This window comes from Mobula hypostoma, chromosome 8 (assembly GCF_963921235.1).
Source record: "Mobula hypostoma chromosome 8, sMobHyp1.1, whole genome shotgun sequence".
Classification (NCBI taxonomy): domain Eukaryota; kingdom Metazoa; phylum Chordata; class Chondrichthyes; order Myliobatiformes; family Myliobatidae; genus Mobula; species Mobula hypostoma.
Window position 1 is genome coordinate 157,852,955 of NC_086104.1, and position 15,909 is coordinate 157,868,863.

The 15,909-nt window shown below is 41.3% G+C and overlaps 1 protein-coding gene across 2 annotated transcripts in view; it reads right to left on the bottom strand.

Moving 5' to 3' along the window:
• Window positions 1-15,909, bottom strand: part of polb (polymerase (DNA directed), beta) — a 127,613-nt gene that overhangs the window by 61,830 nt on the left and 49,874 nt on the right. For both annotated transcript variants that reach the window (XM_063057206.1, XM_063057205.1), the window contains exon 11: window positions 8,922-9,008. In XM_063057206.1, coding sequence (XP_062913276.1) covers window positions 8,922-9,008 — 87 coding nt within the window. The remainder of the gene's footprint in view (window positions 1-8,921; window positions 9,009-15,909) is intronic.

Genomic DNA, 15,909 nt, shown 5'->3' on the forward strand with positions numbered 1-15,909 from the left:
AGTTTCAGTACTCAGATTTTGTGCCAAGATGTTCTGAAACAGATGTGTAAAATCACATATAATAAACAAAGTAAAAGTTGCCCTGACTACAAGAGCCATGTACACAAAGATCAGCGTTTGATAAGATGTCAATTCCTAGCAGTGAAGTCAATCTCTTTCATACTTATTCAAGGGCCAGGCATTTTTTTAAGTTTATAAGCAAATTTATCCTTTGACAAATGGTAATGGCTGCATAAAACAAAATAAGGCTAAATTCCAATCATATTCCTAAAATATTTAGTATATATAGAACATTCGCATTCAACTTTTAAACATGAGAAATTCTGCAGATGCTGAAAATCCAGAGCAACACATGCAAAATGCTGGAGGAACTCAACAGGTCAGGCAGCATCTATGGAAGTGAGTTGATACTCAACGTTTTGGGCTGAGACCCTTCTTCAGGACTGAGAAGAAAGAGTGAAAATGCCACAATAAAAAAAGTGGGGCCAGGGGAAGGCAGCTAGCTGGAAGGTGATAGGTGAAGCCAGATATCGACGGCTGGAGAAGCAGGAATCCGATAAGAGACAGAGCGAACCGTAGCAGAAAGGGTTGGAGAAAGGGAACAGGGAAAGTAATAGGTAGGCGAGAAGAGGTTAAAAAGTCAGAGAGGGGAATAGAGGAAGAGCAGAGGGGTAATTTGTTTCCCAGAAGGAGAAATCGATACTCATGGCATCCGGTGGAGGCTACCCAGTCAGAATACAAGGTGTATTCAAGTACTCAAGTACATTCAAGTTGTTTTTATATTTAAAAATCAAATTTTATCTACATTTATCTGCAAAATCCACATTTCCTAGTGATTATTTCCAGTACATCCACAAGATGCTTCCTTTGGCTTAACTGGTGAAATACCCATCACTACCCAACAATGAAAACAATAATGAAGAAAAAAAATAGGCTTTCCATCTCTCTAGCTCAAAATAGGAGCAGCTGAAACATATAGATTGGTCAGCTCACGCATTGTTCAGATTTATTCAGGAGAGATCTGAGCAATACAGACTTATCAATGCCATATTAAGAAGGTGATCAGTAGACATCTTTCTGCAGTTATACAAGACTTTGGAGTCTTGGGTAAGAGTTATAGTTTTGATTCAGGAACAAGATGTCCTCAAATGCAATGCAGCAAACTGGTTCTTGGAATATCAGAACTGTCTTGTAAGGAAAGTTCAGGTACATTCTCTAGAGCTTGGAACAGTAAAAGATTTTCACTATTGAAGTATAGAATTCTGAAGGGGATTACAAAATGGTTCCTGAAAGGTTATTTCCCTTGAATTCCTTTGAAAATGAGCAAGTTGTTTGGGGTAAACTTTCAAGACTCACACTTAAGGCCATCGACATCTACCTGAGTTGTAATACATTTTTTGCATAATTATACTTTACCAAGTCAAATAGTTTTTGGGTAATGAGAAACATAGAAATTCTCTCTTTGATTATGAGTAACAAGTTGAGGGACAAGGTGTGTTTTCTATGAATATTCAAAACCATAACCTGATAGCTTTTTGAAGTAATGGTTCACAAGAGTTACAGAATTTTTTTTGAAAATCGCACTTTGTGTGTGCTAAGTACTTACATGCAAAAAGAAAACTATTATGTATGATGATGATGGGTGACTTAGCATAATGATAGTTCAATAAACTCCAATTATGCAATAGTACACCCAAAGGTCATTTACATGATTACCAAGACACACTAGGTTAATTTTATTTCACAGATGTACTGTAAATGGTCAAAGTGACTAGGCAGAGTAACAGTTTGGCACAAACTATATGGTCCAAGGGGCACCTTTCTGTGCTCTAGCGCACTTTAACTCTATATCCACCCAGAAAGTTAAGTGTACTAGATAATAAGAGGTATTGTTCGAATGGACAGCCAGAGACTTTTTCCTGGGGGGAAGTGGCTATTATGAGGGGGCATAATTTCAAGGTGATTCCTTAACTTTGTATAGCCTAGGGTGGTAATGGAGACAAGCTCCCTATTAAATACTCCCAACTGCGTGCACCTCAAATAGCCTCTGACCACCAAATCCAGCTCCTGGCCTTCATGTGCACTAAGCCCAGCAAAGCTGTTTCCACTTACAGGAGAAGGAATGAAGGCGGGTTACTGGTGCCTTAAAACTAGTAGCTTTGGGCAGATGGGTCTCATCAGGCACAGGAGGCAGCTCATCTAGGGGAAGAAAAACTCTGATCTCAAACCTCCACTGCTTTGCAGCTACACCCGCTCACGGGCAAGGTTTTGGGAGTGAACTCTGAGGGAAAAATCTGGAGCTGGTCCCATAGACAGTCCTACATTGAGTTGAAGGATGACTGTCAACTCCTGCGACACTTCTATTCCTTTAGGTTCCTCAGATGTGTAGTGAAGGGTTGCTTGCTCTCCATATTGCGCTGCCCAGGCTTGCATATCTAGACAGCTACGATGCAACAACCATGATCAAACCTGACCATCAGAGGCCTTCTCTAATTTTAACGTGATTGGAGGAAAATATAGGGCCGATGTCAGAGGTAGCCTTTTTTTAAACATAGAGAACAGTGGGTGCATGTAAGGTTAGTGGCAGAGGCAGATACATTAGGGGAATATAAGAAATTCTTAGATGGGCACATGGATGATATAAAAATGGAGGACTACGTAGGAGGGAAAGGTTAGATTGATTTTAGAGTAGATTAAAAGGTTGACACAACATCATGGGCCAGAGGGTCTGTACTATGCTATAACGTTCGATGCTTTAAATTTGTTTATATGATAGTCGACAATTGAGCAGGCCACATTGTTTGTATACCTGACACCACAATCCAAAGACTAGCTTAGTTTCATGCAAATGAAGAAAACATTTCAAAGATGTCCTCAAAGTATCCTGAAAGAAACTGAAGATCGTCACTGGCTTATAGAGAATATCTGGTCCGTGGCCAGTCAAAATAGCAATGGAACATTTGGGGATCGTTTTCTCATGCCTCAGGAAAGGATCCTGTACTATCCCCAGCTGCCTTGTTGAATATTATCTGTCCCACCAGAGGCAACGTCTTCATATCATACATTGGACACTTCTGCCACCTCAGAATCCACAGATTATAGCGAATGAAATTATTCCTGACCATGCTGAACTGGTTAAGAATAAGAATTACACCATATTGGGTAGAATTCATAGTAACAATCTGAAAACAAAGATACAGAAAAATCATCTTTAAAAGCTACTCAGGCCCACATGGACAGAAAGGTACTATTCAATCCAAAATGCTTTCCAAAAGAATTAACAAGTTTCAAGATTAATTTATTATCAAAGAGTCTACAAGTTATACAACGTTGAGATTTACTTGCTCACGGGTGGCCACGAAACATTATTAAGTTAAGTATTCAGATAAATTGCACATACACCAAGTGACCTCCTTATTAGGTACACCTGCTCATTAGTGCAAATATCTAATCAGCCAGTCATGTGGTAGCAACTCAATGCTTAAACGCATGCAGACATGGTCAAGAGGTTCAATTGTTGTTCAGACTAAACATCAGAATGGGGAAGAAAAGTGATCTAAGTGACTTTGACTATGGAATGTTTGTTGGTGCCAGACAGGATGGTTTGAGTATCTCAGAAACTGCGGATCTCCTGAGATTTTCATGCACCACAGTCTCTAGAGTTTACAGAGAATGGTGCAAGAAACAAAAACATCCAGTTCCGTGGATGAAAATGCCTGGTTAATAAGAGAGGTCAGATAGAAGGCTATGGGTAACCCTAGGTAATTTCTAAAGTAAGTACTTGTTCAGCACAGCATTGTGGGCCGAAGAGCCTGTATTGTGCTGCAGGTTTTCTATGTTTCTCTGACAATGGGCAGACTGGTTTCAAATGACAGGAAGGTGACAATAACTCAAATAATCACACATTACAACAGTGGTGTGCAGAAGAGCACCTCTGAGCTCACAGCACGTCGAATCTTGAAGTGGATGGGGTAAAGCAACTAACCATGAATATACACTCAGTGGCCACTTTATTAGGTACAGGAGGTACCTAACAAAGAGCCTGCTGAATGTATATTGCTATCTTTATCCACGTCTGCATTACAGCAATCAAAGCATTTTTATTTTGCTGAAATATGGAGAAAATTTTTCTTATTCTGAAAGTCAAGTTAAAAAAAAAGTGCTTATAAAGTGCTGAACAAGAAAAAAATCTGTAGATGCTGGAAATCTAAGCAACACAACACAAGATGCTGGAGGAACTCTCAGGCCAGGCATCGTCTATGGAAAAAAGTACAGTCGGGCCAAAGCATCAACTGTACTTTTTTCCCTAAATGCTACCTGACCTGCTGAGTTCCTCCAGCATTTTGTGTGTGTTGCTAATATAGTGCTGACTACTGGGAAGGATTTATGAAACTTAAGATTCTGAAACGTAGGTAAAAACATTAATCCAAGTTTAAAATATTAGAGATGACCCTAGCTATGTTAAATCAAATTCTTAGCAATTAAGAAAGTCTGACCGTAAGAAATTGAGAAATATGGGAAATCTGACTATTCCTCCATCTTGTTCCTACCCACCTACAAGCAGACATTGAAGCAGGAAGCGGCCATAGTGAACACTAACCACTGCTAGTCCAACCAATCAGACTCAACGTTACAAGACTACTTTGATAGCATCACCTAGAAGTTATTTCGAGTTGAGAACTTCTCCGAATACACTGAGGTGGTCAAATACTTCATTCAGAACTGCAATGAAGACATGTTCCCCAAAAATCGGTCCGGGTCTACCCAAACCTGAAGCTTTTCGTCCTGCCGAAGGGTCTCGGACTGAAACGTCGACTGTACCTCTTCCTAGAGATGCTGCCTGGCCTGCTGCGTTCACCAGCAATTTTGATGTGTGTTGCTTGAATTTCCAGCATCTGCAGAATTCCAGTTGTTTGCTTTTCATAAATAGTTCAGTGCGTGTGGCTCTAGGCACAAGGGATAAAGCCTTCACCTCCGGAGACCAACAGGAGCTCGATGGATACCACTAGGATTTATGCTTGGCATGAGCCCCCAAATCCTCAAGACCTTCTACAAGAGCACCACTGAGAGCATACTGACCAGCTATATCACTGCCTGGTACGGGAACTGCACCAACCTCAATCACCAGGCACTGCAGAGAATGATATGGACAGCTCAGCGCATCTGTGCATATGAACTTTCCTCCGCTGAGGACATTTATAGCAGCAGGTCCAGAAAGGAGGCCTGGAAGGTTATCAGGGACACCAGTCATCCCAACCACAAACTGTTTCAACTGCTTCCATCTGGCAAACGCTACTGCAGCATTAAAGCCAGTACCAACAGGCTATGGGACAGCTTCTTTCTACAAGCCATTAGACTTTTAAATTCACATGTCTGTACACTGCAATGGAATCATAACGCAAAGATTTATACTCCCTCATGTTGTGGGATGGATGTAAGATTTAAATAAATTCTAAATTCTAAGAGCTGAAAAGCTTAAAACAAAAACAACTTTGTAGTTGAAGCAGGAGTAACAGCATATTCTCTCACAACCCAGTGAAGGTTCATGTTCCTTATCAATATTCAGGTATCTTTCCTAAACAGTCAATTATTAAGCAAATTATACCACGAGAAATTTTGCAGATGCTAGAAATCCAGAGTAATACACTTAAAATGCTGGAGGAACTCAGCAAGTCAGTCAGCATCTATGAAAATGAATAAACAGTAAACATTTCAAGCCCAGACCCTTCTACAGACTAGTCCTGAGTTCCTGCAGCATTTTGTGTGTGTTGTTCACCAGTCCAGCACGGGTAAAGCCCTTCTCACCATTAAGCACATCTACAAGGAGCACTGTCACAGGAAAGCAGCATCCATCAAGGACCCCACCATCCAGGACATGCTGTCTTCTCACTACTGCCATCAGGGAGGCGGTACAGGAGCCTCAGGACCTACACCAACAGGTTCACGAACAGTTACCACTCCTCAACCATCAGGCTTTTGGTGGTATTTGGATTGCTGTCCACAAAGTTCTGAAGTAAACGAAGATCTTAAGCCCAATCTAATATAGATAGACACGGGTACCCTTACAAAAAGGGAGGTTATACTATAGCACCCTATTTTTCAAGGCTAGATCATTTCACTATGGATGCTCCACAGTGAGATTAGCTGCCAATACCAACTAATATTTGATATTAGTATACTCACTAGTATAGAGGTGTGGGCATGCGGCCAAGTAGTTAAGGCATTGGACGAGCGACCTGAAGGTCCTGAGTTCGAGCCCCAGCCGAGGGAACGTGTTGTGTCCTTGAGCAAGGCACTTAATCACACATTGCTCTGCGACGACACCGGTGCCAAGCTGTATGGGTCCTAATGCCCTTCCCTTGGACAACACTAGTGTCGTGGAGAGGGGAGACTTGCAGCATGGGCAACTGCTGGTCTTCCATACAACCTTACCCAGGCCTGCACCCTGGAGAGTGAAGACTTTCCAGGCGCATATCCATGGTCACGCAAGACTAACAGATGCCTTTAGATTAGATAGTATAGAGGTACCCCGCTCTAGCAAGGACAATAAGCTTACAGCTAACATAGTAATTTAAACACAGTAATTTACTTTTAGTGATACACTTTTAAGTTTCGATAAACTTCTTGATACACAATTAAAACTCAGAGGATTTCTATCTTGTAAAAGATTTCCAAATTACAAATGAATTATAAAACACAAAGGATTTCCAAAGCACAGATACAATTCGTATAAGCTAAATAAACATACCAACGAGTTTGAGGTGAATGAGTTGCTGTCACAGAGATCGAAGGCAGAGGAATGGATTCTAGTCACCCCGTCTTTCTGTCATTCTTCTCATCATTCCTTGACCATTCCTAACAAGCCTGACTGCTCTCTAACATTTATATTATTTTATTGCTACTTGGTACTTCACATGCATGTGATATTTTTCAGTTACATTTGGCAGGCCAGGTGAATGCATTATTTAATTAAGCCGAAACAGATCCCATTGCTTTATCTTGTCCAGCAGAGACAGTCAAAGTCCCTTTGGCTTGTAGGATTACAAGAAAGTCCCAAGAAATTCTGCATACATTAAGAGCAAGAAGATAACTAGAGAGCAAGTAGCATCCCTCAGGGATAAAGGAGGGACATGTGCTTAAAGGCAGAGGATGTGTACACTGCATCAGTATTTGCTAAGGAGAAGGGCATGACGGAAAGGGAGATTAGTACAGAGTATGCTAATTTGCACGCTCCAAAGGAGAAGGTAGTGTGTGGTCTGTTAAAAACCATTAAGATAGATAAGTTCCCAAGACTTGATGAGATATTGTATCTCTGGTTACTAAGAGTCAAGAGATGAGATTACTGGGGCCTTGACCAAGAACTTTGTGTCCTCTCTAGCAGAGGCTTGGTCCAGAGGACTGGTGTGTAGCTAATACACTCTTGTTTTTGTTCCGTTATTCAAGAACGATAATCCTGGAAACAATAGACCAGTGAGGCACACACCAATGGTTGGGAAATAACTGGTGAAGATTCTTAGTAATAGGATTTAGAAGTTGATTGGAAGCCCACAGTTGAACTAGGGTCAGTCAGTATGGCTTTGTGCAGAACCAGTCATGTCTTACTAACTTGATAAGAGTTTTTTGATGAGGTGATGAGGGTGATTGAGCCGTGGATGTTGTCTACATGGATTTTAGATAGGCAATTGACAAGGCCTTTCATGGATTCAGAATTGACTTGCCCATAGTGGTTGATGGGAGTCATTCTGATTTGAGGTCTGTGATGTTCTATTGAGTTCTGTATTGGATGTCTGTTATATGCGATATATAAAAATGACCTGGATGAAAACATAGATGCGTGGGTTAGTAAGTGTGCAGATGATACCAGGATTGGTGGTGTTGTGGATAGCACAGAAGACTGGCAAAAGATACAGCAGGATATAGATCAGTTGCAGATGGAGTTTAACCTAGCCAAATGTGAAGTGTTGCATTCAGGGAGATCAAATGTAAAGAGACAGCACACTGTTAATGGCAATACCCATAACAGTGTTGATGAGCAGAGGGATTCTGGGTCCAAGTTGATAGTTCCCTGAAAAGTGGCTACACAGGTTGATAGCATGGTAAAGATGGCATAGTCATGCTCGCCCTTATTAGTCACGAAAACTGACTGAGTTCAAGAATCAGGAAGGAATTTTCGCATCTTTATAAAACATTAGGCCACATCTGGAGTATTGTATTCATTTCTGGCCACCCCATAATAGGAAGGATGTTGAGGCTTTGAGGAGGGTGCAGAAGAGGTTTACCAGGATGCTGAGTAGATTAGAGGCCATGTGTTGTAAGGAAAGATTGGACAAACTTGGGTTGTTTTCTCTGGTGCAGTAGAGGTTGAGATGAGATCGGATCGATGTTTATAAGATTATGAGTGGCACTGAGTCATTGCCGAGTATCTTTTTCCCCCAGAGATGTCTCATACCAGAGGGCAAGCATTTAAGTTAAGAGGGAGTAAATTCAAAGATGTGAGAGGCAAGTTTTTTTTTATCCCCCACAGAGAGTGGTAGGTGCCTGAATGCACTGACTTGGGCAATTTTAGAGGCAAAAACAACACAGACATTCAGGAGGCTCTTAGATAGGTAGGGAATGGAAGGATATGGATATTGAGTTGTCAGAAATAATTAGTTTAATTGGGCATTTGATTACTAGTTTAGTTAGTTCAGTAATATACTGTTGGCCAAAGGGCCTGTTCTTTGCTGTACTGTTCTACATGTTAGGTAATTTAAAAAGCAAAATACCAAAGGTATAATGTAGAATAGATACCACCCTACAAACACTTAAAGAGGTAATTCAAAATTAATTTTTCCACAACATACAACAGTTAGTTCCAAACTAAACCCTTCAGCATTTGTATATCATTATCTAATTTTGGGATCTGGAAAAATATTACTTACCATGAATTTGGCATCTCCCTTGGAAAGTGTGTTGGTGACAAAATTTATTGCTTCCAGGCACTCCACAACTTTATTAAGCAGCTTTGGCTGAAAAAGATCAAACAACAATCTCAGCAATTAAGCTGTGCTGAATTCCTTATACAGATGTTATTATTCAGTTTTGCTATTAAGAATACTTAGTTTGCAAGAACAAATTTATTTACATCAATCAATAATTTGAGGCGAAACTCTCCCAGTACATCAGATAAACATATATATTACTGCATGTTTTAATGTACATGTGATTAATAAATAAATCTAATCTAATAAACCAGCACACTTGCACCTCATTCTTAATCACCACGTTCTTCAATTTATTCCTATAGAACTCAAAATTTATTTTATTTTATTGAGAAATAGCGCAAAATAGCCTCTTCCAGCGCTTGGAGCCACACCACTCAGCAATCGCCCAATTTAATCCTAACTAAATCACAGGACAATTTACAATGCCCAATTAACATACCTACCGGTACTACTTTTGGACTGTGGGAGGAAAACAGAGCAGCCGGAGGAAATATACACAGTCATGGGGCGAATGTACAAACTCCTCACAGGCAGTGATGGGAATTGAACCCAGGTCATTGGTACTGTAAAGCATTATGCTAATGCTTTCTTCAACTCCAATGCAAATTTAAAATAAAACTAATTTTTAGATTTGCTGAGTCTTTTTTTACAATTCATTTGGATACTGGGTAGGTATCTCTTTTGCTCTTCATAACTCTGCTAACAGTGATAGCTAGTGTTAATTCAATAAACTGCAGTTTACAGAAGGTGTAGAACATTGAAAGAAATAATACCCAGGGATAAATAACAGAAATGGCGCAAGATCACCGGACCAACTTATATCTTGAGAAGGCCACACTGAGGACCATCCCAAGATCCAGTTTAAATTACCTCACTCCCTGTGTAACCGTTCTCCCACTGCACTAACATATTCTCTTTTCAGGTGAGGCAAGCATCTGAGAAATAGCCCATGCCCTTTCCTATTCTAGAGAACAATTACGGAAGTAATTTGACATCACTGCCTGATAGTGCTGCTTTAAGAGGTGTTCCAAAACGAAAATAGAGTTTTTCGTACTTTTCCAAAATTATGCAGAAAAAAATTACTTCCTCTCTCTACACTACTACACCATGCTGTATATCCAGTGTATCCAAATTGTCCTTTACTCTAGTTAACATGTGAAAACCTACAATGTATTCTAATATTTTAACTCCACCACGGATGCTCCCAAGCCTGGCTGCAAAAGGAAGGGGGTTGGGTATGGGTGCTACAGAAACACCAATAGAAGCTCCAAAGGCCTCATCCCTGGAACAGAAAGTATCTTTACCTGGGAGACATATAGATGGGCTACACCTGGATTTGAAAGACTGGCCTTAGACACAGGAATCTGGTGAACTGCTATCGGCGGCCTATGCCCTAGTAGAAAAAATTCTAATACTTTCAATTTAGACTGTAAAAGAGCAAAATGTCTAAATAGTGAATCACAGACAAGAGAAAATCTGCAGATGCTGGAAATTCAAGCAACACACACAAATTGTTGGAGAAATTCAACAGGCCAGGCAGCATTGATGGAAAAAAGTACAGTCTGATGGGAAAAAATACTGAATCCTTTATCACCATTGCATTTGCAACTGTTCTGTAAATCTCTCCTTATTCCAAATGACACGCCATTAAAATTCAAGATCGAGGCATTAGCACCTCTGCAACTGGATCCTTGACTTCCTAACCGGGAGCCGGAAGACCACAAATCTGTGTGAATGAGAAACAACATCTCCACCTCACTGGCGATCAACACTGGTGCACCTCAGGGATGTGTGCTTAGCCCACTGCCCTACTCTCTCTACACCATGAATGTGAGGCTAGGCACAGCTCAAATGCCATCTATAAATTTGGTGATGATACAACTATTACTGAACGACATAGGTAGTACGAGGAAAGAGGTTCTGCAGAAGAAATTTGAGCAGCTAGGGATTAAATTAAAAAGTAGAACCAAAGAGGTAGTAATCCAGAGATTACTACCTGAACCACTTGCAAATTGGCATAGGGTCAAGAAGATTAGAGAGTTAAGTGCATGGCTCAAGGATTGGTGTGGGAGAAGTGGGTTTGAATTCATGGGAAATTGGCACCAGTACTGGGGAAGGAGGGAGCTGTACCAATGGGACGGGCTCCTCCTGAACCCTGATGGGACCTGTATCCTAGTGAATCGCATAACTAGGGCTGTGGGTAGGGCTTTAAACTACACAGCAGGGGGTGAGTTCAATAGATTGGAGAAGTACGGATAAAGTAAAAAAGAAGTAGATAAAGATAAAGAAAAAACAAAAGATAATAAAAGAGAAAAGTAAGAGTGGAGTGAAGAAAAGTCAAGTACAAAACAGTAAAGGTTACAAGATTTTAAAAGCACAACAAGACTAAGGTCACTTTACTTGAATGCCCGTAGTATTTGAAACTAGTATTTATGTTCTTTATTATCTGGGGCATCAAAGGCTATGGGGAGAAGGCAGGGGGAGTGGGGATGACTGGAAGAATTGGATCAGCCCATGATTGAATGGCGGAGCAGACTTGATGGGCCGAAAGACCTACTTCTGCTCCTATATTTTATGGTCTTATGAAACATGGTCAGTGAATGTGGCTCAAATCAGTACAAAGAGGTATGATTCAGTGGCCATTACAGAGACGTGGTTGCAGGGTGGAGAGGACTGGGAATTAAATATCCAAGGATATCAGGTAATACAGAAGGATAAGCAGGAAGGTAAGGGAGGTGGGGTAGCGCTCTTAATTAGAGATAAGATCAGGGCGATAGTGAAAGACTATATAAGATCTGAGGAGCAGAATCTGGAATACATCTAGGTAGAGATTAGGATCAGTAAAGGTAAAATAACACTGGTGGGAGTTGTCTATCAGCCACCGAATAATAACATTACAGTGGCACAGGCAATAAAGAGAGAAATATCTGAGGCATGTAAGAATGGAACAACAGTTATCCTGGGGGAATTTAACTTGCACATAGATTGGGTGAATCAAGTTGGTTGAGGCAGTCTTGAGGAGGGCTTTATAGAATGCATCCCTGATGGCTATTTTAAACAGCATATTACTGAACCTACAAGGGAACATGCTATCTTAGATCTGGTCCTATGCAATGAGACAGGTAAAATTAGTGACCTTGTAGTTAGGGATCCTTTTGGAAACAGTGAGCACAGTATGATTGAATTTCTTATATAAATGGAGGGTGCAATAGCTCAATCTAAAGTCAATGTATTATGCCTAAACAACGGAGACTACAATGGGATGAGAAGGATTTGATTAGTGTAGACCGAGATCACAGGCTATATGGTGGGACAGTTGAGGAACAGTGGAAGAATTACAAAGAGATTTTTCATGGTGCTCAACAAAATTATATTCCAGTTAAAAGCAAGGACAGTAAGGGTGGGGAGAGACAGCCTTGGATAACTAAGGAAATAAAAGAAGACATCAAACTGAAACCTTGTGCAAACAAAGTCGCCAAGAGCAGTGGGAAACTGGAAGACTGGGAAAACTAAAAATCAACAAAGTAACACTAAGCAAGCTATAAAGAAAGGGAAGCTAGGTTATGTAAATAAACTAGCACAAAATATTAAAACAGATAGTAAAGCAGAATGTAGAATGCAGTGAATGTAGGTCCCTTGGAGGATGAGGATTGCGAATGAGGAAATGACCAAGGCTTTGAATGACTATTCTGTGTCAGTCTTCATAGAGGAAGACACGTCCAACATGCCAAAGAGAGATGATATGGATGTGACGGGAGGTGGGGACCTCAATACAACAGCTATCACTAAAGAGGTAGTGCTGAGCAAACTTGTGAGCCTGAAAATAGACAAGTCCTCTGGACCTGATGGAATGCATCCCAGGGTACTGAATGAAATGGCAGAAACAGGGAAAGGGTGGTAGGGTACAGGAACCGTGGTGTACAAAGGCTGTTGTAAATCTAGTCAAGAAGAAAAGATGAGCTAATGAAAGGTTAAAAAACTAGGTTATGACAGAGATCTAGAAAATTCTAAGGCTAACAAGAAGGAGCTTAAGAAAGAAAGTAGGAGAGTCAGAAGAGTCCATGAGGCCTTGGCGGACAAGATTAAGGAAAACCGCAAGGCATTCTACAAGTATGTGAAGAGCAAGAGGATAACATGTGAGAGAATAGGACCAATCAAGTGTGACAGTGGAAAAGTGTGTATGGAACCGGAGGAGACAGCAGAGGTACTTAATGAGTACTTTGCTTCAGTACTCACTACAGAAAAGGATCTTGGCGATTGTAGGGATGACTTACAGCGGACCGAAAAACTTAAGCATGTAGATATTAAGAAAGAGTATGTGCTGGAGCTTTTGGAAAGCATCAAGTTGGATAAGTCACCAGGACCTGGCGAGATGTACCCCAGGCTACTGTGGGAGGCAAGGGAGGAGATTGCTGAGCCTCTGGAGATGATCTTTGCATCATCAATGGGGATGGGAGAAGTTCCGAAGGACATTAATAGGATGCAAATCTGGGCTGAGAAGTGGCAGATGGAATTCAACCCAGATAAGTGTGAGGTGGTTCATTTTGGTAGGTCAAATATGATGACAGAATATAGTACTCTTGGCAGTGCAAGATCAGAAGGATCTTGGGGTCCCAGTCCATAGGACACTCAAAGCTGCTGCGCAGTTTGACTCTGTGGTTAAGAAAGCATATGGTGCATCGGCCTTCATCAATCGTGGGATTGAGTTTAAGAGCCGAGAGGTAATGTTGCAGCTATATAGGACCCTGGTCAGACCCTACTTGGAGTACTGTGCTCAGTTCTGGTCGCCTCACTATAGGAAGGATGTGGAAACCATAGAAAGGGTGCAGAGGAGATTTACAAGGATGTTACCTGGATTGGGGAGCATGCCTTATGAGAATAGCTTGAATGAACTCGGCCTTTTTTCCTTAGAGCAACGGAGGATGAGAGGTGACCTGATAGAGGTGTATAAGATGATGAGAGGCATTGATCACGTGGATAGTCAGAGGCTTTTTCCAGGGTTGGAATGGCTAGCACGAGGGGGCAGAGTTTTAAGGTGCTTGGAAGGAGGTACAGAGGAGATGTCAGTGGTAAGTTTTTTTTAAACGCAGAGAGTGGTGAGTGTGTGGAATAGGCTGCCGGCAACAGTGGTGGAGGCGGATATGATAGGCCTGTTAAGAGACTCCTGGACAGGTACGTAGAGGGTTATGGGTAACCCTAGGTAATTTCTCAGGTTAGGACATGTTTGGCACAACTTTGTGGGCCAAAGGGCCTGTATTGTGCTGTAGGCTTTCTATGTTCTATGCTATAGTAGAGGCTTTGGTGATGATTTACCAAAATTCTCTGGACTCTGGGCAGGTCCCGACGGATTGGAAGACAGCAAATGTTCAAAAAAGAATGTAGACAAAAGGCAGGTAACTATAGGCCAATTAGTTTAACATCTGTGGTTGGTAAAATGCTTGAAGCTTCATTAAAGAAGAAATAGTAAGGCATCTGGAAAGAAATGGATCCATCAGGCAGACGCAGCATGGATTCAGCAAAGTCGGGTCCTGTTTGACAAACTTACTGGAGCTCTTTGAAGATATAACAAGCGCAGTGGATAGAGAGGAACAGATGGATGTTATTTACTTGGATTTCCAGAAGGCATTCGATAAGGTGACACATAAAAAACTTATCCATAAGATAGGGATACATAGAGATGGGTCTGATGTATTAGTATGAATAAAGGATTGGTTAACTAATAGAGAGCAGAGAGTTGGGATACATGGGTGTTACTCTAGTTGGCAATCAGTGGTGTGCAGTATGCTGCAGGGGTCGGTGCTGGGCCTGTAACTGTTCACAATATACATTAACGATCTGGAAGAGGGGACCGTGTAGTGTATCTAAGTTTGCTGATGACACTAAATTGAGCGGAAAAACAATTTGCACAGAGGATACAGAGAGATACAAATAGGTTAAGCGAGTGGGCAAGGGTCTGGCACATGGGAGTGCAATATTGGTAAATGCGAGTTCATTCACTTTGGAAGGAAAAATGAAAGATCAATTATTTAAATAGTAAAAGTTTGCAGCATGCTGCTGTGCAGAAGGACTTGAGGATGCTTGTGCATGAATCACAAAAGGTTGGTTTGCAGGTGCAGCAGGTTATCGAGAAGGCAAATGGAACATTGGCCTTCATTGCTAGAGGAATTGAATTTAAGAGCAGGGAGGTTATGCTGCAACTGTACAGGGCACTGGAAGCCACACGTGCAGTTCTATTGCAGTTCTGGTCTCCTTACTTGAAGAAGGATATACTGGCTTTGGAGACAGTGTAGAGGAGGCTCACCAGGTTGATTCTAGAGATCAGGGGGTTAGACTAGGAGGAGAGATTGAGTCGCCTGGGACTGTACTCACTGGAATTCAGAAGAATGAGAGAAAATCTTATAGAAAGATATAAAATTATGAAAAGGATAGATAAGATGGAGGCAGGAAAGCTGTTTCTACTGATAGGTGAGACTAGAACTAGGGGATAAAGCCTCAAGATTCGGGGAAGTAAGTTTAGGACAGAGATGAGGAGGAACTGCTTTTCCCAGACAGTAGTGAATCTACAGGAATTCTCTGCCCAAAAAAGTGGAGGCTATCTCAGTAAATATATTTAAGACAAGGTTGAATAGATTTTTGCATAGTTGGGGAATTAAGGGTTATGCCTGGTAGGTGGATATGAGTCCGTGGCCAGATCAGCCATGATTTTATTGAATGGTGGAGCAGGCTCGACAGGCCAGATGACCTACTCCTGCTCCTATTCCTTATATTCTTATTGTTGGCAGAACTTCAGATGGTGAGAAGAGGGTGTACAGGAGCGAGATGTATCACGCCTTGAGTGGTGTCACAGCAACAACCTTGCGCTCAATATCAGTTAGAACAAAAGACTGATTGTAGACTTCAGAAACGGTAAGACAAGGGAACACAT